General features: G+C 35.8%; 2 protein-coding genes across 6 annotated transcripts in view; one reads left to right on the top strand and one right to left on the bottom strand.

Annotated features, from left to right (window-relative positions):
- LOC106099382 (neuralized-like protein 4) overlaps positions 1 to 19,439 on the bottom strand; it is a 20,751-nt gene extending 1,312 nt beyond the window's left edge. The window contains exons 1-28 of the mRNA XM_013277918.1: positions 19,078 to 19,439; positions 17,648 to 17,749; positions 17,159 to 17,272; positions 16,277 to 16,441; positions 15,748 to 15,880; positions 15,060 to 15,126; positions 14,434 to 14,566; positions 13,677 to 13,832; positions 13,019 to 13,159; positions 12,219 to 12,300; positions 11,258 to 11,405; positions 10,182 to 10,358; positions 9,323 to 9,413; positions 8,622 to 8,739; positions 8,374 to 8,482; positions 7,843 to 8,036; positions 7,273 to 7,461; positions 6,610 to 6,734; positions 6,114 to 6,226; positions 5,583 to 5,715; positions 5,053 to 5,194; positions 4,193 to 4,371; positions 4,042 to 4,123; positions 3,018 to 3,227; positions 2,308 to 2,390; positions 1,383 to 1,535; positions 744 to 929; positions 5 to 287 (exon numbers count right to left, since the gene is read on the bottom strand). Of these exons, the coding sequence (XP_013133372.1) occupies positions 5 to 287; positions 744 to 929; positions 1,383 to 1,535; positions 2,308 to 2,390; positions 3,018 to 3,227; positions 4,042 to 4,123; positions 4,193 to 4,371; positions 5,053 to 5,194; positions 5,583 to 5,715; positions 6,114 to 6,226; positions 6,610 to 6,734; positions 7,273 to 7,461; positions 7,843 to 8,036; positions 8,374 to 8,482; positions 8,622 to 8,739; positions 9,323 to 9,413; positions 10,182 to 10,358; positions 11,258 to 11,405; positions 12,219 to 12,300; positions 13,019 to 13,159; positions 13,677 to 13,832; positions 14,434 to 14,566; positions 15,060 to 15,126; positions 15,748 to 15,880; positions 16,277 to 16,441; positions 17,159 to 17,272; positions 17,648 to 17,749; positions 19,078 to 19,230 (3,961 nt within the window). The 5' untranslated portion in view covers positions 19,231 to 19,439. The remainder of the gene's footprint in view (positions 1 to 4; positions 288 to 743; positions 930 to 1,382; positions 1,536 to 2,307; positions 2,391 to 3,017; positions 3,228 to 4,041; positions 4,124 to 4,192; positions 4,372 to 5,052; positions 5,195 to 5,582; positions 5,716 to 6,113; positions 6,227 to 6,609; positions 6,735 to 7,272; positions 7,462 to 7,842; positions 8,037 to 8,373; positions 8,483 to 8,621; positions 8,740 to 9,322; positions 9,414 to 10,181; positions 10,359 to 11,257; positions 11,406 to 12,218; positions 12,301 to 13,018; positions 13,160 to 13,676; positions 13,833 to 14,433; positions 14,567 to 15,059; positions 15,127 to 15,747; positions 15,881 to 16,276; positions 16,442 to 17,158; positions 17,273 to 17,647; positions 17,750 to 19,077) is intronic.
- A 248-nt stretch (positions 19,440 to 19,687) lies between these two features.
- On the top strand, positions 19,688 to 24,077 carry LOC106099391. 5 transcript variants are annotated; one of them, XM_013277931.1, is made up of 3 exons: positions 19,688 to 19,729; positions 21,145 to 21,239; positions 22,490 to 24,077. In XM_013277931.1, the coding sequence occupies exon 3, from the start codon at positions 22,575 to 22,577 to the stop codon at positions 23,916 to 23,918; it is 1,344 nt and encodes a 447-aa protein (XP_013133385.1). In that variant the 5' UTR covers positions 19,688 to 19,729; positions 21,145 to 21,239; positions 22,490 to 22,574; the 3' UTR covers positions 23,919 to 24,077. The 5 variants fall into 5 exon arrangements, with proteins under 5 accessions (XP_013133385.1, XP_013133384.1, XP_013133383.1 ...); XM_013277930.1 differs by having other exon boundaries at positions 21,968 to 24,077; XM_013277929.1 differs by having other exon boundaries at positions 21,145 to 22,177.
- Positions 24,078 to 24,083: the final 6 nt, after the last annotated feature.

Genomic DNA, 24,083 nt, shown 5'->3' with positions numbered 1-24,083 from the left:
AGACTTTGGCTGGAGTGGCTTTTGTGCATACGGTCGAGGGTAGGAGGAGGCAGCATGAGGCTTTGGTGCATGGTGACTGTGGGGCGGGAAGGTGGTAGTTCCTCAGCAAGGCCAGTATGACTATGAGCTCGTGGTTTCGTGTCTCCGAGAGAGGGCGCGTCTTCCGGTGACATATCATCCTCAGGAAGTTCAGATACACCGGAACTGTCCTCGCGGGTTGCTATAACGCTCGGCAGGTCTAAAGAAGCGCCACTTCCCAACACGTATGGATGAAGCAATATTGACACCTGGAAGACATGAACATTTTATTGCTATAAATAAAAACAACATGGTTGTAATGTTTTAAACACGCTTTTATGTAACTTCGTAAGCGTGAAATTTAGAATATAATAAAAAATATGTTACACACAGATAAGTGATTTTTCTAACGGTGAAAAAACATTTAAAATCGGCCAAGTAGTTTTTGAATTATTGCAATACATACAAAAATACAACGCATTTTTATTCAAAAAGAATTACCTCAAAATGTATGTTTTTGTGAAATTGCGTTTGAAGTTTGTTTGAAGGAGATTTAAGATGAAAAAGACGTCATATCTCCTTTTTTTTCATTTTTTTATGACGCGAGTTGTATTAGTCGTATTTTTCTCTTCAAAAAAATGTAGAAAAAAAGAAACAAATACATTTCGAGGTAATTCTTTTAATGAATAAAGGTAGTAAATCTTTGCTATTTATGATTAGTATACCTGGCAGACTTTCCCGTAGACATCAATAAGGGGGTAGAGGGCATCAAGAGTATCAGGTACGGTGGCGAGGGCGCAGAGAGGACGTCCATCTGCAGCCACCAGCAGTCGGCCATCGCAGAGGAACTCCACACTCACCACCGATCGCTCGCAAACCTCCTCCAACACACGAGATATCTCCGGTCGGTACTGACCAAAGACACCAAACTAATTTTAGTATGATCATTATATTATGAATGCAAAAATTTAGATGGATGGATGTTAGAGTCTAAAAGGCTGAATAAATCTCAATGAAATTTGGCATAGATGTAGAGGATAGTCTGGAAGAACACATAGGCTACTCACTTTTGTTGTTTTTTTAATTCCACGCGGACGGAGTCGCGGGTAAAAGCTAGTCATATAATCTTACTAATATTACAAAAGCGAAAGTTTAGATGGATGCATGTTTGTTAGAGTTGGTAGTCTAAACTGCTGAACGGATTTCGATGAAATTTGGTACAGATGTAGAGGATAGTCTGGAAAAACAATAAGCCAGTATTCAATTTCCCCTCGACAGTCCCCCCACTAACAAGCAAGTAGCTGTCACAAATTCAAATATACTATGTACTGGAATGAACACACATGCCAGTGAATGAAACTTACGAATGTTCCGTTGTCCGCGCAGAGGTCGGGCGCGAGCAGCCAGGCTGGGGGCTCGATAGCACCTGCCAGGTCGGGCAGTTCATCGGGCAGGTAACCTAGGGCACCTACGCCCAAACTACCTGACCACCTTGCCTCCACTTTGTCCACGCGAAACTACAAACACGACATATAAGAAGAGGAATGATTTTAAATTTTTGGATTTTTGTATATATCAAAATAACTCAAAAAATCTCACTAGCCGCATTTGATTATTTGTAAACTCTAGATGGATTTTGGTATAAAACCATAAACGTTACATAATCTATAATAATAAATGAATAAAAAATTGAATTTAAAAAAAAAATCAAAAAAAAATTATATACATAAAAAAAAATTAAACTAAAGAGGAAAGATTTGTATTTTTGTATGTATTGAAATAACTCAAACACTACTAGGTCGATTTTAAAAAATCTTTCACTATTAGAAAGGAAATTTATCTGTGAGTAACATAGGATATATATCATTATTACTTATGTTGAGGAACTATTAATAAACAACATATTTCTGAACCACGGCGTTGAAAAATCACAATACTTTAAATTTTCTCGGCTTACGCTGCCTAAACCGTTAGAGATATATAAAAATGATGTATGAAAGAATTGTAGATCTCAAAAAGTTCTACAGAAAAGTCCGGTGTATATCTATCTTTAACGGTTTTCTTACAATCAAGTTAAATCATACTTATAATAAATATTATAAATGCGAAAGTTTAGATGGATGGATGTTTGTTAGAGTTTGTAGCCTAAACAGCTGAACAGATTTCAAAGAAATTTGGTTTAGATGTAGAGGATAGTCTGGAAGAACACATGGGCTAATAATTTTATTTTTTCTTTTAATCCCCGCGGACGAAGTCGCGGGCGAAAGTTAATAATAATCATAAAATTACCATAAAGCTCTGTCCACGTCTGATAGGCTGACTGACGACTGCCAGCCCACCCTTGTAGCTACAAGTACGCACAGCCACCGTGTCTGGAAACATTAATATTACTAACTTACATCTACTAATAAAGTACAGATAAATGGATGAATCCGAAAAAACGGATGTAATAAAAAAATGATTTTTTTCTTTTGCATTGTTCTTCTATGCAAGTTTATCACAGATCAAATATTTCTTTGATTCTACAGATCAAGAAAATAATAAGAAAAATGCATTTCCTTACACAAGTCTAGAATCAGATTTAAATTAAATTTGGCATAGCTGGACATTGACTAGTATTTCTTTTCAATTCATACTGTATTGGGAACTAGGTAGCGCGACTTCTCCCGCGTGCAAATAAAAAGAAATAAAAAATATAGCTAACACACTCACAGATAAATTACCTTTCCAACGGTGAAATAAGTTTTAAAATCGGCCCAGTAGTTTTTGAGCCTATTTATTACAAACAAAATTTTCCACTTTATAATATTAGTATAGATTTAACCCTAAAATGCACGATGATGCATTTATATATCAGTCTTCTTTTTCACACCCAATAGATTATTTAAAAAAATATTAATTTTTCCCTTGATCTATATTCAATTTACCCGTTTCAATTTAAGGGTAGAAAAAAGATAAAAATCATGCATTTACAGGATAATAATTATCTTGTATCTCACCCGAGCTGCATAATTTGATGTTATTTCCGTGGACACTATGAAAAGTGTAAGGGCGAGGGCTGCGGCGGGCGGCAGGGGGTGCTGGGGGCGCGGGGGAGGGCGCTGGAGTACCCTCTATACCCTCGAGGCTACCATCCATGTCTTCACAGGGCTTCAGTGACGTCACTTCTTGGAACGTCTCCACCTCACGTCTCAGAAAGGACTCGTTTACTGCAAATTAATAACACTTAATAAAGCTTTTGTTATTATTATAATACGAGTTATTCCCGTAGGGCTTTATTCGAATGAAATGAGAAAAATATTATTTTATTGTTCACTAGCTATCGCCCGCGACTCCATCCGCGTGGAGGAAAGAAAAGACAAAAGTGAGCAGCCTGTTTACTTCCAGACTATACTCTATATGTATACCAAATTTCATAGAATTCCGTTCAGTCGTTTAGGCTACAAACTCTAACAAACATCCATCCATCCATCCGTAGATCTAAACTTGCACATTTATAATATTAGTAAGAAATAAGATTTTTGTCAAATACTCAGTTGAAAATGCCAAAATTCAAATTAAGGAGGCCTTTGACATTGGGTAACAAATGCCCTTACTATGGCAATCTTTTTTTTTTGATGTTGGCAGCTTGTAGTTTTTGTCCCGTTCCCTCATGACGGTTTTTTTGGAAATTCTGTATTAGCGTAAAAATATATAGCCTAAAGCGTGTCGCAAATGTAGGCTTTTTCTAATAAAGAATAATGTAATAATGTACTGTGATTTCTGACATCCTATACAACTATGTAGTGTGTGTTCACGCTTTAGCTATGCTAATATTATAAAGAGGAAATATTTGTATTTTTGTATGTATTGAAATAACTCAAAAACTACTGGGTCGTTTTCCAAAATTCTTATACCATTAGAAACTTAATTTCTTTCTGAATAACATTGGCTATGTCTTTTTTATTATTTTTTTAATTTCACGCGGGCGAAGTCACGAACAACAGCTCGTAATATAAAAGTATTTTCCAAAAGAAAACTTACATTGCGGGGGCAGAGCATTAGCTACCTTCATAGCTTGAATCTTACTAACTTCTCCGTGTAATTCGATTACAGCGTACACTTTCTGGAAACCACAAGAAAACCATTAGATATATAGGAAGGAAAGAGATGGATATACATGGGCGTGGCTTACATCGGGCACGCCTTCAAATGCTACATCAAGTGGTTCATAGTTATAATAGATCACGACTCGGTGGTCTGAGGTCATTTTCAGTCCAATGCGGTCTCCTGGTCTCAGCCACTCGAAGGAAGGGACCACGAGTCTTGCGTCTCGTTCCCGGGTCCCTGGTCTTGTATAAAACATGTGTTTCCCTGAAAAAAATATCTCATCTTTTGATTTTGATCAATATATCTTTTGTTATTTCAGGAAATTTCAGTGTTTAACCCTTAATGAGATAATTCTTTCGTATTAAATACCATAAATTAAAACGGGTAGTAAATAGAACATAGATTAAGGAAAAAATAAAGAAAATGGTCTATTACGTAAGGAAGAAAAGTCTGCCTTAAATGTGTGGTTACAGGCTTACAAAGGTTATTTAGATAAGATAGTCACATATTAAATTACTGAGTTTAACGGCCGATTACTGAAACGACTTTCAGACATGTAGCAGCGTAATCTTACTAATATTATAAATGCGATAGTTTAGATGGATGGATGGATATTTGTTAGAGTTTGTAGCCAAAATGGCTGAACGGATCTTTATGAAATTTCGCATAGATGTTAACGATAGTCTGGAAGCACACAGGCTACTCACTTTTGTTTTTTTTTAATTCCACGCGGACGGAGTCGCGGGCGAAAGCTAGTAACTGATAATTTACTTAATTTTTATCAACATTTTGACGTCTGATAGATTGTAAGCGACGTTTACAAAGAAAAATTATTGAGATTTGTTTCAGAATTCGGCTGTAAGTGTAACTAATCATTTAAGACTGTTATAGCAACATATATTTAAATCGGTATTTAAATATACATATTATTAGGGTAAAACTGACCGTCAATGTATGCGGTGAAGTGGGGTAAGTAGTAAGAAGCGGGCGGGAGGCTGCGGTTGACGTGAGCATTTAGTATATTGATATCGGTAATTCCCACTCGCAGCCCACCCCCTAACCCGGTGCGCTGCTTTAAGATCTTCACCTGTTAAAAAAATACATCAGATTTGATCAGATATGTGTTTTTCATAATTTTTTATTGTTTACAATCCGTAAATTAGAATACTCCAACAACAAAGGCTGAAAATTTAAATAACCATAGTTTAACCGTGCTTTTTAAACAAAAAAGGACTAAAATTAAGCTAAAAGTACTAACATTATCATACTAAAATTATAAATGCGAAAGTTTAAATGGATGTTTGTTAGTTTGTAGCCTAAACGACTAAACGGATTTCGATGAAATTTGGTATAGATGTAGAGGATATTCTGGAAGAACACATAGGCTACTCACTTTTGTTTTTTTTAATTCGACGCGGACGGAGTCGCGGCTGAAAGCTAGTTTTTTATATCAGTATAGACATGTTGATATTTACCTCAAACATCTCTTCCAGTGCTAAATGTGAGGAGCTGAAGACGAGGGCTCCGAAGGGATCGTAGTACAAACGCTTTGCAATCGAATATTCCTTAGTCACACGCACGTTGTCCCCACAGTACTCGGAGAATGTACTATTAAAAAAAACAAATATTAAAAAAATAACAAAACCCCATAGCACATCTTAATTAATAAATGCGAAATTTTAGTTTAATGTTTGTTATATTCAGAACGGATTTTGCTGAAATTTGACATTTATTTAACACTAGCCTTCGACCGCGACTCTGTCCGCGTGGTATTAAAAAAAATAAAAATAAGTACCCTATGTGTTCTTCCATACTCTGCTCTACATCTATGCCAAATTTCATTAAGATCCGTTCAGCCGTTTAGGCTACAAACTCTAACAAACATCCATCTAAACTTTCGCATTTATAATATTAGTTAGATAGACTTCATAGGCATGATTTTTTTTAATATGTGCATACGGAATCGCGGTCGACAGCTAGTATTTATTTTTTATATAATAATTTACCAATAAGGCTGTGGTGGGGCTGCTGGTTGCTGGGTCATATCCAGCAGGGAGTTGTCCGAGGTCGTACCGGGGTTGCAGTTGAACGTACGACCTTCATTTTGCAATATCGTCACCTGCATATTAAAAAAATAATTAATTTTACCCATAAATGCATGATGATGCATTTATACATCAGTCTTCTCTTTCACACCCAATAGATTATTTAAAAATAGATATTTTCTTCATTTTTCCCTTGAACTATGTTCAATTTACTTCAATTCGCCTTAATTTAGGCTATTTTAAAAAAAAATCGTGTAGAATACAGTAGCTGACATATTTGAATGCCAGTTACTGGAATGCTATATCTACAGTCATAATTGTGAGACAGTTACGTGCAAGTGAATTCAGAGAGAGGTACGAGGGTACACTGAGAAGTCTCTTATTGACATATGCCAGTTTAACCTATTGCTCTGAAATAGCGTGAAGTATTAAAAAGGCCTTAAATGTCACCACTGACCTGTGTACATTGTCCATAGAGATCGACAACTGCGTAGATGTTGAGATGTGGTACATGCCACGCTTGGCCCATATCCATACCATCCAAATAGTAATGCAGACTTCGATCAGCATGCCACATCATACCTGTAGATTAATATTTACACGTAAGTATTGACGGAAATCAAAAAGATTTGTAAAGTCAATCCCCGCAGAGTGGTCAACTATGGACAAATCAACCCTAAATTTGTAGACTGAGGCTCAATACCAAGTAAGCGCAATTTTACGCTGCAATTATAAATAACAATTTAAACAACATTAAAATTAAATTGTTTCATTTTATATGTGTGTTAAAAATACAATACATCTTTCCTTGTTAGTTTGGTGTTAAATACTAAACCAGGCTAACTAGTCTGAAAATAGTGGTCTAACTACAACGTAGTAACTGGCCTATACAATTTTACTATTAGTAACTACTAGCTTTTGCCAGCGATTCCGTCCGCGCGGAATAAATAAAAAGTAAGTAGCCTATGTGTTCTTCCAGACTATTCTCTACATCTATAAAAATTTATTGAGATCCTTTCAGCCGTTTAGGCTACAAACTCTAACAAACATCCATCCATCCATCCATCCATCCATCTAAACTTTCGCATTTATAATATTAGTAAAAAGTAAGATTACTTACCAACTCTACTGCCAATAGACAGTGTATCTAGATCAAGCCTGTATCCGCTTCGTACACATTCTCCATCCTTCATGATAGCTGCACCACTGAGCACGTAAGTATCCCCCGTCAGGTCGGTCGCGGTACCGGCCAGCGCACCCCCCACTCCCCCAACACCCTCCAGATCCTCCGGCCGGATCCCGGTCACACCTGACATCACAATAAAACATAACTGTCATAACAATGTGTTCTTATATTTAACTTAAAAAATCTGTAAATCCTTTAAAAATATAGACATCATATAATAAAAACGAAAAACATTATAAAAGTGAGTATACGGAATTAGCTCTCGCCAGCAACTCAGTCCATGTATAAGAAAAAGAAACAAATGCAAGTAGCCTATGTGTTCTTCCAGAATATATAATATACCAAATTTTATCGAAATGCGTCCAGCCGTTTAGGCTACAAACTCTAACATCCATGCAACTAAACTTTCGCATTTATAACATTAGTATGATGTTCAGAAACTATTACATTATACCTTTCAAACCATTTTTGGTCATTAAAAATATTATATTTATTAAAACATACCCATTTCAATGCTGCCTATCCAGCAGTCGACCATCGCGTCGATACGTAGTTCAAACATATCGCACTCTCGGAGAGGCCGGGAACTGAACAACACCGCGTCGTTAAACTCCGAGTAGACAGCGGCGCGGGACGCGGTCAGCCGCGACCGAGACAGCACCGCATTGCGTCCATGCACCAGGTGGAAACACATCTCCCTGGAATATATCGTTTTAGTACAACGCTAAGAAAAACGGCCATAACTGTCAACACATCTTCCTAACATATATTACAGATTAAGTATAACACTGAGAAATACGGCCATAACTGTCAACACATGTCCTTTATATATAGTACCGGTGTTATTTTAATGCTAAGAATATCGGCCATAATTAACAGCACATCTCCAATTCAATACATTTCAATACTTAAATATTATATCATATTAAAATATTTATTAAATTCTAACTATAACTTAATTAGAACTTTAGTAGTTTATTAAGTATTTTTCAATATAAATAGATTTTGACGCTGTTAAATATTGTAAAAACTTACGGAAAAGAGGTTATAATAGATTCAGTAGAGAGCGGAGATTCTGGCGAGTAGACTGGGGGGTCTACTCTGCCTTCCACGATGCTCACCTGGCCCGCACGACCGTACAGATCTGTATAAACCAAATTAAATTGATCTCCCAGAGAAAAATACCAAAAAAAATGCAAGACTTTACATAAAATCATTAAAAAACTAATCGAGAAAGATATATTCGGGTATTTTAAAATCTATTTGTACCCAGAGTAAATTACCGATAATTCCATATAGTTGATCAGGTACATTGTAGGCTGCAGGACCCTGGTCTTCACCATTGATGTAAAAGTGGAGAACGCCGAGGCTGGTCCGCATCAGGCCGATGGTATCACCTTCCTGTAATCATAACAGTAGAGCAATGCATCACACTTTACCATTTCGGTTTTCTACTAAAAAGCTAGGAACAGTTTTCTTTTATATGAAAAACGAGTAATAGGCCAGCAAATTCGCTAAAATAGCGAAGCGACCGCTTATACCAGACATCTGTATTTGCAAATTCATTGCCTACCTAAAGCAACAAGGGACGCACAAAAAGAGAATATTACCCCTACCTGTCCTATCCCTCCCGAATACTTTCCCTTTGTACAAAAAGGGTTAATAGGAAAAGAAGATTAAAATTACTTCATAGTCACGCATAATAATCACTTGCCACTTGTTAAAAAGAGCACTAGAATATAATTAATTCTTGACAGCTTGACTTTGGATAGTCAGCTACTCCCCCCACCCCAACCACCCTAATCAAGTCCATATTCGTCCTTCCCAGTACGATATACAGCGTTATGTTCATAAGGAACTCTAACATTTAGATTTTTACTTGCAGAGTAAGTACAGTCACCATAATTCACGGTGGTCTAGTTACAGATAGCTTTGCACTTGGCAACTAACTTAAAAACGGTCTAAGTATTGATTTAAGTGTTACCACGAGTCTGTTGAGGTTCCTGGTGTACTGGGAGCTGATGATGACACCATCGCGGATCACGTCCTCACCGACCAAGGCCCATGTGCCACTTCTGTTAAAATATAATTTATTTAAGTAATAATTTGATTATTTACTAGCTGTTGCCGGAGACTTTGTCTGCATGAAATTTAAACTGTTACTTACTCATAACATATCTTTTTAATTGTGAATTTTCGAAATCTGCCCAAGAGTTTTTAAGTTATTTCAATATAAACAAAAATCCAAAAGTACAAATCTTTTCTCTTTAAAATATTAAGTATAGACATATGTAGGTAACAATATCATGGTTGCTATATGAACACTCTTTGCGGTATTAATTTACCTTAAAGTGCTAAAAACATTATAATAACGATATTTTAGCCAATCTATTTTCATTAAAAGGTAAACAATTACGGTTTAGAGCTTCCTTAACAAATTATCTAAAACCTAGCTGTTCCCATGCGGCTTTACCCGCATGAAATTATAAAAACTTTATTTTATTGTTTACATGTACACATGACATCATTTTGACATGTATAAATGTCAAAATGACATGACATGACAAACATTAGCAATCTTTCTTTCTTGATGTTGGCAGCAACTTATGGTCTCTTTCCCACATTAGTGTTTTTATCCAAAATATTAACCCCCTAAGTTGGCTTGAAAATATATAGCCTAAAGCATGACGTAAGTGTAGGTCTTTTCATTAAAAAAAGAATTATTCAACAACATGCTGTAATTGCTGACATCTTAGGCAACGCAGAAGTGAGTGCTTACGCTTTATTATAATAGTATAGATATATGTCAGAGTGTTGATGTGTTTTATGATTCTTGTACTCACTTGGCATTGCTAAGTTTGTATGGGAAGTTTATTTCATTTGATGTATGTTGCGTGACTCCGAGTTCAATATTCCCCGCCCACTTTGGTACGATCATATCGACTCTAACTTGGAACAATTCGTCACTCTTCAGGGGCCGGTTGGTCATTACGAGCCCTTCATTGAAGAATTCCATAGCGCTAGAAATATCACATTATGTTAAACTAAACGAACAATGTATATAAAACTAGCCTTCGCCCGCGACTGCGTTCGCGTGGAATTAAAAAAACAAAAGTAAGTAGCTGTGTTTTTCCAGACTATCCTCTACAACTACGCCAAATTTCATCGAAATCCGTTCAGCCGTTTAGGCTACAAACTCTAACAAACATCTATGCATCCATCTCCTAAACTTTCGCATTTATAATCTTAGTTAGATTTATTTAATAAAAAAATACATTATCAAGTCATAAACATTATACTATAATCATTCTAATATTTACTCTTAATATAAAAAAAATTAAAGCTACTCTTAAACAGCTGTTGAAAACAAGATTTAACTGTTTATAAAAGAAAATTCATAGATCGAAAACAACCAAATCGAAGAAACACATTTTTTCATTTCGACAACTGCTTTACATATATTAAAACTTGCATTCTCCGCGACTTCGTCGGCGTGGAATAATAAAAATCAAAAGCCTATGTATTCTTCCAGATTAAGTTACACACTCTAACATCCATCCATCTAAACTTTCACATTTATATTCATCATCATCATCAACTTGCCCTTATCTCTTACGGAGGGTCGGCACAGTATGTGCTGCTGCTCTTTCATACATCTCTATCAGCCGTCATATCTGAATCCACTCCTTTCTTAAGCATATCCTCTTTCACACAATCCATCCATACTTTTTTCTGTCTTCCTCTTCCTTTGTAGCCATCCACATTTATTCTTAACACTGTCAGGTTTATGTTCCCATCGTCTAGTCGCATAACGTGTCCATACCACGCTAACCTTTTGCTTCTAAATTTCTCCACCACTGGCGATACTTTCAAACTTACATCACATTTATATTAGTAAGATAAAAAATTGGATACTTACTTAGGCCTATAAGCAGTCTTACCATTGTTAATAATAACAACATTCGAAGCACGCAGCGTATGAAATAAATGACTGTCATCTTCTATTTCATTCGTATCTGTATCTACATCCGCATCCGCGTCCGCATCTACCTCAGGAGCTAGGTCACCTAAAAAACAATATTAAATCATCGTTCCTTGTACGCACTGCAAAGGATTGGAACATGTTGCCGACATCAGTTTTCCCGTCCAAATATGACGTGGGGGCCTTCAAAAGGAGAGTGAACAGCTACCTATTAAGCTAGCTCGTACCATCTTTCGACTGCATCGTCACCTCCTTCAGGTGGGATCGTGGTCAAGCGCTAGCTTAACAAATAATAAAAAAATAAACAAACATTCATTTAAACAAAAACTGAAGCCTACTTCATCATCACCAGGTCAGTATACGTCACCACCGAGGCGCTCGGAGCCTACCCTAAATTAGAGTGACTAGGCCATAATCAACCACGCTGGCCCAGTGCAGGTTGGTTGACTTCACACATATCTTTGAATTTCTTCGCCGATATGTGCTGCATCACGATGTTTTCCTTTACCGTAAGAACGTCGGATAAATTATGTATATAAGAAAATCACATTGGTACGGCGAGATTCGAACCCAAGACCTGTAGATTTCAAGTCAAGTGCTTAAACCACTGAGCCACCGACGCTCAGCCCAGAAGCCTACTTAAGGGGTACTTTTTCTTTGTATAAATCAATTACAATAAATACACAGACAAAACAGAGACTGTACGATGTTGTTTTTTTTTTAATAAAAGGGGGCAAACGAGCGGCGGAAACACAAAGGTGGTCAACGACGCCTATGGACATCTGCAACACCAGAGGAACTACAGATGCGTTGCTGGCCTTTCAGGAAATTGTAGACTCGCTTCTTGAAGGACCCTAAGTCGTATTGTTACATATAATTCTACGGTTACAATACTTACTTAAGCCAGCCAACACAGAGACGCTAGGCAGCGGCGATATATCGTGAAGATTACTATCATCATATTGATCCACAATGGAAACCTGCAAATAAATATGTATATTTTTTTATAAGTAGGCAAACGAGCAAGCTTCCACCTGAATCCACCGAAATGGAAAGCGACCGCTGCACATAAACATCCGCAATTGCAGCGTTGCCTACCCTTATTGACGGAGGAGACGCACATAAAGAGGACATTTCCCCTTCCTAGATGTCACCTCTACCGTCAAATCAACTTTTCCTTTCCATCCTTTCCTCTTGACAAAAGGGTGGAAAGGGAAAGGGACTAAAATTAGGCCTCCGGCACCACACTCATATGACTGTACGCGGAATTACTTCCACTTCACGTCTGTTTTCTGTGTGGTCGTGGTATTACCGGGCGAGCCGGCCCTACAATGCGAAGATGTTAAAGCGGGCTTTACCACTATAACATCATAGGAACACAATATTATTGCTGTAAATATATTATTATTTTCAAATGAAAACATAAATAGATTTAACAATGAAAAATGTTGAAGTAACACCACGAATGTAAAAAATAGCAACTCTTAAGGAGAGAAAAATCTGCATAATTTTGCAAATATACATACTAGTAAACTGTTTGTATTTATATTTAAAATAGAATACGTGTTTATGTTACGCTAAAACGATGCGTACTTCAATTCTCTAACGAATGATCAAAATAGTCAAAAAATGTCTTATGTGGTGTTAGAACCTAAAAAAGAATATATTTTTGGTCACCGTCAAATTCCCTAACTGTACCTTAGAGGTCATCCCGTAGAGGTCAACCACGCCCCACACTGGTGCAGCCACATCTCTTGCTGCCACACCCTGGTCTTCACCGTTGATGAAGTAATGGAGACTTCCACATGCCTTCCTCATCAGCCCCACCATGTCCCGCTCCTGGTACAAAACAATGATAACACCAGCTACCTTCTAAATTCTACCAAAATTGAGATAACTTCCAGAAACAAACTCGGAATTACATTTTTTGTTATAACGCAAAATTTATTTGAATACTAGCTGTTGTCCGCGACGCCAACTGCATGGAATTAAAAAAAAAACTTAGAAAGTATATAGTACTAATTAATGCTCGCGACTTCGGTTGCGTAGTGTAAAATATATTGCCCATATTACTCCATGAAAACGTAGCTTTTTAATGGTGAAAGAATTTCTAAAATCGGCCCAGTAGTTATTTAGTTATTTCAATACATACAAAAATACACTTTTTATCTTTACAATATTAGTATCAAGTATAAATGTAGAACAGTTTCAAAAATGTTTTTTTTACATAGACGCGAAGTAAATCGCAAGAAACAGTTAGTATATTTTTAAATGACCATATGAAGTTGTAGGAACCACAATTATCTTGTAACATATACTTATATTAATAATAATAATTAAAATGGTAAAGGTATACCTTTAATTCATCGAGGTTCATAGAGCCATACTCGGTGCAGGTACCCTGGCCGTTGATAAGCACCTTGGAGCCGGAGAGCATCACTGTGCCAGTTTCCACATTGGTCATTGTTGAAGGAAACTGGATTGTTGCTGGATCATGATTGGTTACACCCACCTACATATTATTACATCATTATATCTATAAGAATAAAATAAAAATAAAAATAAAGAAGCCTTTATTGAACTAAAACAGTTTAGTACAGTTAGTGGGACTCTGAAAGAACTCTCTCTGAAGACTCTGAAAGTGGGACTCTATAAATAGAAAAAACTACTAAATAGTTTATATTTAAAATGGGAGTCTATGGCTACTATTCCTTATCAAACTAATTAAAAAATATACCAATCGAATGAACCCTTAAATGCATGAATTTTTTTAAATATAAATTGAAGAGTAAGGTAAATTTAACATAGATTAAGGGAAAATAAAAAAAAACGTTTTTTTTTTCAAAATAGTCTTTTTTGTAAAGAAGAAAACATGGATGTATAAATGCATCATCGTGCATTTAGGGGTTAAGAATCTCCTCCTCCTTGTAGTCAGCTAAAAAATTAAAGAGCAAATTTTTATGACCCTTTAGTAAATTAAAACATTGCATTGAAATCATAGTTTACTTATAAAACTCTCGTAAGACATTATTCTACAGGTGATAATGGTCTAAGTCGTGTTATATTTTTTGAATCTGATGTTTATATAAGCTATTGTCTACTGGGGGTATTACCTCTAAGCTGCCACTCCATTTATGCACGAGGCGTTCGATACGTATCTCGAACAGTTCGTCATCATGGAGAGGCCGTGACGTCATCACCACCGCGTCATTATAGTCATCCATTGGTCGAGCACGCTCCGCCGTCCTGCATTTAAATAATAAATACACAAACACAAATACAAACAAATAATGAGGAAGTGGATTTGACGGTGGAGGAGATGCATAGGAAGGGGAAATATCCTCTTTATGTGCGTCTTCTCCTCCGTCTTATAAGGGTAGGCAACGCATCTGCAATTGCGGATGTCTATGGGCAGCGGTCGCTTCGCCATTCTGGCGATTTCAGGTGGCCGCCTGCTCGTTTGCCACCTTGTTATAAAAAAAAAATATAGAATATGCATGTAATATATCAACCGTCTAACAATAAAGTGAATAAACTGAGTATAAGCAAATATTAGTACAAATTTTACTTATTCAGTTTATTCCTAAGTTTAACTTTATACCGCGTTTATTTGTGAAGCACTAACGTATTGAATTTGCATTTGTTTGGAAGTAATTAACTAATGATGTTAATATGGCTATTAAAGTTTTTTTTTTAGTCATTTTATTAGAAATATCGAATTACATTTTAAACAACTCACCTATTGTGATGTGAGAGTCGGACAAGCACACCACACCTATGGTGAAACCTCAAACGATCTATGTTATCTGGAATTACAAACAAAATCTACTTAAAGATTTAAAAAAAAAATCTTAAAGTGGCAGTTAGAGACAGAAATAGTCACAACAATCTTACTAATACTCTAAATGTTTAGATGTTAGAGTTTGTCCAAAACCACTTAACGAATCTCAATGAAATTTCACATAAAGAGGATAGTCTGTAAAGAACACAGGCTACTCACTTTTGTTTTGTGTTTTTATTCTACGCGCACAGCATCGGGAGCGAAAGCTAGTAAGAACTATATACTATTATTACATACTAGCTTTCGCCCGTGACTCTGTCCGCGTGGAATTTAAAAAAAATGAATGTGTTCTTCCAGACTAACCTCTACATCTATACCAAATTTCATCGAAATCAGTTCAGCTGTTTAGGCTATAAACTCAAACAAACAAACATCCATCCATCCATCTAAACTTTTAGTAAGATTAGCTTTCGCCTAAAATCCGTCCGCACGGAATTTAAAAAAAACTTAGTAGCCTATGTATTCTTATGCGTAATCTGCGTCTATCATAGATATCCATTCAGCACTTTAAACTGCAAACTCTAATACACATTCATCGTAACTTTTAAAATATTAATAAATAGCACTAATATATAAAGTTGCTTACAAAATGTACAAGACTCCGTTGAATTGGTGAGATAATCCTCCCTTGGAACGATGGCTTTTGGTGCAACGGATGGCGTATAGTTTACAACTTCCATTAGTGACACCGGCCCATCATGACCTGCTGCTTCATTAGACTATAAGAAAAAATATTCTGTAGATTATTTTCTATTTAAAAAAAAAACTATACTAACAATAAAGTGTAAACACACACTACTTTGTTGCCTAGGATTTCTTTATTAATGAAAACGCCCTAGAATTATGACGCGCTTTAGGCTATATATTTTAAAGCTATTAAACTTAGTGGGTAAATTGAAAAATAATATCAATGTGGGAAAGGGACCATAAACTAGCTGACATCAAGGAAGGTTGGCCATGGCAACGGTAATTGTTATCCAATGTCAAAGGCGTTTGTTGTAGTTTGTGAATTTGAATTTTGACATTTGCAATTAAAATTTTTACAAATTCAAACAATAATATAATGTACATGCGGATGAAACCGCACGGGAACAGATCTAATGTAAAATACTTACAGATTCCTCATTTGCAATCGCAGGTCTAGATGTATCAGGTGATTGTGGTACCAGAGTAATTTGAACGCATTGCCCATACAAATCTATTACCGCATACAACAGTGGTGGCATATCCATTGCAGCCACACCGAGGCACCTTCCATTTATGAAGAATAGCAACTCAGCCTGCAAAAATAAACTTAAATGAACACACATACACAAATATCATACTGATATTTGAAAGTTGGCATTAAATTTAATTCTTCTAATACTGTCAGCACTCCTAAGGTTTGCTTAAGCGTCTACCTAGCCAAGCCCTAGCCAGGGGTAGCGAAAAAATAACAAGCGACACAATATTTCGAAAAACATTAAGAACTTTGGACCGCGATTCCCTCCTCTTGGAATTTAAAAAAAAACAAAAGTGAGTAGCCCATGTGTTCTTCCAGACCATAATCTACCTCTATGCCGTTTAGGCTACAAACTCTCAAACATCCATCCATCCATCTAAATTTTCACATTTATAATATTAGTAAAATAAGGTTTAAGATACAAAAGTGAAGTATTCACTATATTTATTATTCTATAGAATGTTCTCAATAATTTTTATCTATATCCATATTAATATTACAAAAAGGAAAATGTACTTTTGGATTTTTGTACTTATTGAAATAATTCAAAAACTACTCAGCTGACTTCAAAAATTCTTTCACCAATAAAAAGCTATGTTATCAGTTACATTTTAATTACACGCGGACGATGTCGCGAGGAACAGTTAGTCACAAATAAATTGTGAAAACATTAAAATTACTTGATAGCATGTCTGTGTTGATACATAAAGGTTTACCACACCTGACATTGGAGTCATATTTAACAATTATGTACATGAGGAGTGAATATACTTACTCGACTAGTTCTCATGACACCCACACAATCACCTTCTTGCAGTGTGTCAAGCTCGGGGCCATAAGATGGCAAATGTGTCACACCATCCCTAACAACTGAACTGCCGGACAGTATCTAAAAACAAGCATATAAAGATGAACCTAATTTAAACATTTTCATTGGAACCATCGAAGTTTGTGGAAATTATGAATTAAAATTGTAGAACAATAATAACTAATTTTTCATAGTTACAAAAGAAATTTGTTCAATGCCATATAAAAAGTCTAATCAGAGAACATGACAATCCTTTTCATAGATGTATTAACCAAATATAGTATTGGATTGTTCGGATAGTCATTTCATTTTTACCAAATGTTAAAACTGGTTTTAAAAACCCTTGAAAACGTCCTATACATAATTTAGTAATTAATAACTGTACGAAAATTATTTTCAATATTACTGAAACAAACCAAATGACTCTCCGAACAAGCCCATAAGTACATAACTCACCCAAGCAGTATTTCTCAGTTTAGTTGCTGTTGCAGGCAAGTCCATATATTCCGGATTTTGTGTTGTAACACCAATTTCAAGACTTCCATTCCACACATTAACCTAAAAAAAATAAAATCAATAAAAAACATAGCTAAGAATATACACACATCAAGGAGAGATTTATACTAATACTCGTATATGAATAACAATTATCCAGTTAGAACTGGCATGCACCTCTATGGGTTGTAGTTCGTCAACAATCGTAACGGGAGAACCTAAGCAACTAAGGCAAATCTTTCAATTATTTCAACACTATTGAAGTCATTTATCATACTATTGTTATATAGATGTAAGATTGAATCAATGGATGGATGTTTGTTACAAGATATCACTAGAAAATCTGCATAGATAGATGTCAGTTAAAATGGTATGAACTAAACAGTCTATACCATCTTAGCCTATGTGTTTATCATGATATTATGATAAAATGCATGGGCTACTAATTTTGAATACACAAAGTCGCAGGCAAAAGGAAGTTTGAGAGTAGCCAGAGTAGTAGAGAAGGTAAAGAGTAAAAGGTTAACATAGTATGGACAAGTAATGAGGAGGGATGAATTGTATGTTACAAGGAGAACATTAGTTATGAGTGTGGAAGGGTATATCGGTAGACAAAGATAGAGAAGAATGGATTGCGTTAAAGGTGACATGATCAATAAGGGAGTGATGACTGAGATAATTAGATAGAGAAGAATGGATTGCGTTAAAGGTGACATGATCAATAAGGGAGTGATGACTGATAGATTTATCTGGAGTACAAAAACCTGTTGTGCCAACCCTACTGGAATAGGATAAGGAGAAAGAAGATGAAAGTCGCAGGCAAAAGCTAATTTCTCCATAAACAAAGAAGCACTTCTAATAAAAATAATGACTATCCATAAATATTTAGACAAACTATGGTTTCATAAATATGCAACTTGAATGTTTTCAAGTTATACCTGGAGATAGTTAAGTGTAAATGATCAAAGGTCACAGTTCACCCAACACCATCAATAGCCAATTACATTATGCACTTACACAGATATTGATGTAAATACATTAAATGCATATTCTATACATAAATGCAGGCATAGGTAGACAACCTTACTGCAAATCTCTTACAAGTAATTCTGCAAATGCTACTTCCATGAATAAAGACATATTCCTGTCTAAACTTATATATAACTTCAAAAGTAAATAAATACAACAATAAATCCATATGAGTATTTTAGTTAATAATGTTATATATGTTCCATTAAAATTTATGATTAGCTTATAGATTGGCCCTTATTCGACGGAGTTTTTTGTAGCAAAAAATATCATTTCTTTAGTAGTCACATTTTTGTGCAGTATTTTTTTTAATAGTTGTTCGTCACAGTGGAAACTATCGCATAAAGGGTTAAGGCACTTACCTTTCGATCGATGCAAACCTCGAACATGACATCGTCTTTCAGAGGCTGGTCGCTTAGGACCAGGCCATGATTAAACTCGACAAAGTTCCTAACTGCCGTAAAATTATTGTGCAGAAGGGTGACCCTGTCTCCGCATCTCCTATGGAAGCGCATCTCGACCTTCCCTCTAATATTTTCTTATTATATTCCAATTGTTATTTCATTAATTATATATATTTTAATTCTCTAACTCCGTGACAGTATAATGACTTCATAATGTCGACCTTAATATTAAATCGCCAAGGAGAATTAAATTAGTTTAAAATAAATGTACATAAAATATATATCGCCGGTAATTATTTTTTAAATTTTAACCCCACTCTCCTCTATTGCTCATGTATTGACTAATACCCCAGATTATATCCTTTTTGAATGACAGATAAACTATTAATAACTTGTTGAGTTTTTCCTGCTTATTTTTTATCAATAATTAAATCATGGAAGACTTTTAAAATTACTATTTATATGCTAGTTTTTATTAAACACCCTGGAACAGTCCAATAACAAGATGTTGGACGGCAAGAAATCGAAGATGTTCTAGGTAATGGCAATGTCATTTATCCACTGTCATTGATTGTGCGCTGTGGAAGTGGTGTCGGAGTGTATCTAAATTGTAATTTTCTTTATAAAAATAATTATAATTCACTATTGGTTTAAAGAGCCTGATAATTATAAAAGTGTTAATCTAATACTGTTCATGGTGTATTTTAAATGATAGGAAATGATCTCATTTACGTTATTTCGAAGATAGTTGTTTCATACTCTAGTACAGAGGTCCTCAAACATATTCCGTTTAACGCCCACTTAAAAATCAATAATCTGGTAGCGCCTCCATTTTACTTTTCACCTTGTAAACCTCAGTAATATCTGTCTTGCCTGGAGATCATTCAAACCTTCTAATTCTAAACGAGATTCTTCTTACTACAGAAAGCAATATTATTGCAACTTTACAATATTAAGGGTATGTTTTGTTCAAAATTATCTTAAATCGACCACGCCCAAAAATTTTTTCTGAGCCCCTTACTGCCCTCTAAACTTACAGTGCCCACAAGAGGGTTTTATTGTCCACTTTGGGAAATACTATTTTAGTACTACCTATCATAATTACTAACAACTAGCTCTTGTCCCTACGTAGATTCGGCGCAGTATGTACTGCTTTTCCATACATCTATTAGATTTTGTATCTGAATACACTTCAATTAAGAATATCAAGCAATCCATATATATTTTCTTTTGAGTTCCCCTACCTTTGTAGCCATCTACATTCAATCTTAGACTTTTTTGTTGTATGATCATCATCTCTTTGCATTATATGCCCATACCATGTTAAGCTTTTGCTTCTCAATTTCTCCATCACTGGCGCTACTCACAAACTACCTTTTATATACACATTCGGAACTTTTTCCCCGACTTGACTTTGTGGCCCAACATACAGATTCATACAATAAGATAGGTCTTACAATAGACCTCTAGTTCTGCCCCTTAAGCTTAAGTAGCATTTTTAGATCACGAGTCAATCCAGTAATCATATTGTATTGAAATGTGTTGAATGAATCTCACCGGCATTTTTTTGGATATTCACATCTTGACGAGTAAACTAAAGTGTTAAAAATCAGAGTAGGTTGGTAGTGGCACACTATTTAAGATGACTGCAGAAAATCTGGTAGGATCGGTCCAAATTGTTTCCGAGATACTTCACTCTCCACTCTTATTCTCCCATTCACCCTTTTTTCAGAAGCTATAGATTTTTCAGATCTATACATCTCCTTACTTTTACTAAACTAAAACACCACTGGTCTGCGATTACCCCTTCCTGTAACAACTTGTTGAAAAATAAGCAGCCACGCCCATTTGTCAGACTTTAGTAGCTATACGCTTTTCCATTTGTTATACCTTACAGTGTTTTCTTTTTCTTCTCTTCTAAATGAATTACATCTACAAAAATCTTCAAAAATAAAGTAAATGAGATCATTTTCCTATTGTAAAGTTTAACCCTGTAGACTGATTTTTTATTCTCTTTCTCTCTAGTGAAATCATCAGCAATGGTGGCCATCATACTTATAAATATGAAAATAGTGAAGAACTAATTTCAGGCTTCAATTTTAGCATTGACGCCTTAACAGGTATGTACAATTTAGTATCAAGGTAGCCTGCTGCTTGTATTTGCCCAGTACAATACCACAACCATAGAAAAATGGAAGAAATTCCGCATGTCTTTTCATGAGTGCATATGCTGTGCTGTTCAAAATTGTATACTTTGCAGTCTTTTCCTTTTTAAAAAAAAATAACTTGACAAAGAGGAAGCAGCCATGATTACCACATTAGGGATGCATAAGAGGAAATGGATTTAACAGGGAAGGGGTAATTTATCCTTTCCTTGTATTAAAAGGTATTATGGGGAAGATAGTTAAAATTTGGCCACCGGGATGCACACTTATTGTACAAAACATTTAATGATTTTCATGTCGCAGCTGTCTTCTGTATGGTCATGGTATTAGTCCGGGCAGGCTGCGCTATTTGGTATAAGATGTTATAGTGTGATCTGTCACTGTTAATAAATAATAATTAGGAGGGTATGGGAAATGGGGGAAGGGATGTAAAAGTAAGAAATATCCTTAGTTTTTTTATAAGTGAAGGGAGCAAACAAAATGCGGAAACACCAAGGTGATCATCAATACCCTCAGACATCGGCAATACTAGAGGAACTGCGAATGTGTTGCCAATTCAAAAGAAAAGATACTATTATAGGCTTGAGAAAAAAAAACAACATTGAGATGTATGATTTTGTTTTGTTATTTAATTTATAATTATTTATTTCTGTTTTCTCTCCAACATGTAACTTTGAGTGAAGTGTTGAATCTTCTCACAAGAAGGAAGTGATTTAAAAAAGTTTTTAAATAGTGTTTTAAGTAGCACAGACGGTAAATAATACTGGAACATACAATAAGTCTGTACAGTACAAATTTTCAAATTTGTATGGTATGGTCCGTATTTCAGAAGATTTTATTATTTTAAGTTTTCACAGACTTCATAAATGAAGGAGGAAGTTCTCAATTCATCAGTATGTATTTTTTTTATTATTTCATATCTCTGCTCCTGGTTGCTCCGTTTTATGATGTTTTTTATTTGTTTTAGTTTTAAGTTTATTTATGTTAGATTATTTTTTTTAAAATTTTAAGCTCTTATGGAAACATTGGTTAAATGCATTGTTTTTAAGCAATAATTTTGTACTACATTATTAAGAGTAATAGTTTATTGACAGAGCGTAAGCAACAGTTTGTTAAAGGAGAGAGTTCATATGACGAACATAGGACGCACCATCGCCTAAGCTGATACATTGTGTGACATTAAATAATTTGTTACCGTTTCGCAGGCTGGCAAGCGGCCCTTTATCATCACACTTAAGCATCTATCTAAACTCCCAACAAGTATTACAAATTCAATAGGATAGGGTAACCATGTCCGTGTTTTGGGAGTTATGCATGGCGGAGAGCCTTTTGGAGAAGCCAAAAGGCCCGAAACCCTGCGCCGTGGTAAAGCCGAACTTTTTTAGAGGTTACTCAAACGGGGACTCTTTTGAGGTTGAACTAAGTGAACCCTCGACATCCAATAGGAGCTCCATAGAGGCGCCTTCGACCTCCAGTGCGGCGGCGAACCCCGCGGACTTTAGATTCGAAGACGACCCACCGCTGGATCGACGCATACGTATAATAATTCCAGCTCGAACAACCGATAATAATTCTACGAGCAGACGTATTAAAGACTATATACGTCTAACTATCAACCAGTGCATTTCCGAAGAACAGTTAGTATCACCTCCCGATGACGTGTTATATGTCTTAAAAAGAAAAATGGATGTTAAAGGTCATATAAACGCGTTTTATAGCCGCCTCCGCAAAATGGGATACTTTTGGTATCTTACGAAATCCTACCCAATCAAAAGGATTCTCTTGGAGAGCTCTACATTAAGACTCTATCGCGCAATATATTTACAAACAATAAAGCAATACCGCGCTGAAAAACGGGACATTATATTTTTGAGTAAATATTTTGACTATTACACACAACGGGGCAATACTACTTATAAAACTTTTACACTGAACGTCAACTCAAGCACTGGGCTTGCTCCGCATTCTATTAACTTATTCGAAATGGAGTACTCACATGAACATTCAGAAACTGATCTGTTTCTGACATTTAATAATTGGGTTTGTGATAAGGTCCTTCCGTTCATTCCGGCGAATGCAGTGATCGTATTCGTAAACTTACCATTCCAAAACATATTATTAAATCCTCCCCCCGAGGCAGACGCCACTAAAATAGAATTATGCAACTGGCTCGACAATAACAACGTGCCGTTCAATTCGAACATGTCCAAACCTGAACTGTATAAGTTGATCGTGGAGTGCCACGAGAGGGTGAAGAAATTTTCGGTCGACGAATTATTTAAGAGGGGATTCAAAGGTCACCCTGTACTGCGCTGCCCACCGCAGCATTATGATCTTACAATGACGCATCTATTTTGGTCTCAAGCATTCTACAAGCTTACACCACAACCACGCGTCTCTAGAGCGGCTGCATTGCATAACCTGATTCAGGACCATCTTAGTGGCATGACAGTGAATAAATTGACTCGCATGCAGAGTCAGTTAATTGAAAACGAAAAGGAATACGAAAAATGCGATAACTCTTTTGACGTCTTGACAGATTACTATGGATTGGACTGCGATCACCATGATGATCGCGACGATGTGGAGAATTTTAACGTGGACACGCGCAATCTCTTCTTTGATGCGCAATAAATTAAGAAAATGTATAGATAAGTAATAAACAAGTTTAATAATAACTTGGCCATTGGCCTTTTATCGTCTTTAAGTAAGTCTTGTAGCAGAATCATTGTAATTTAATGAACTTCAATGAAATGTTAATATTAGACAGTGGGCCTTTTTTCTTGTTTAAGCGAGTCT

The sequence above is a fragment of the Papilio polytes genome, unplaced genomic scaffold (genome assembly GCF_000836215.1).
Source record: "Papilio polytes unplaced genomic scaffold, Ppol_1.0 DF824124.1, whole genome shotgun sequence".
Lineage (NCBI taxonomy): Eukaryota > Metazoa > Arthropoda > Insecta > Lepidoptera > Papilionidae > Papilio > Papilio polytes.
The sequence above is the reverse complement of the archived record's forward strand: the minus strand, read 5'-3'. Positions and strand labels throughout refer to the sequence as shown.

Bases quoted from the DNA above. Each gene is read 5' to 3' on its own strand.
- LOC106099391 (XM_013277931.1), top strand. From the start codon at position 22,575: ATGTCCGTGTTTTGGGAGTTATGCATGGCGGAGAGCCTTTTGGAGAAG.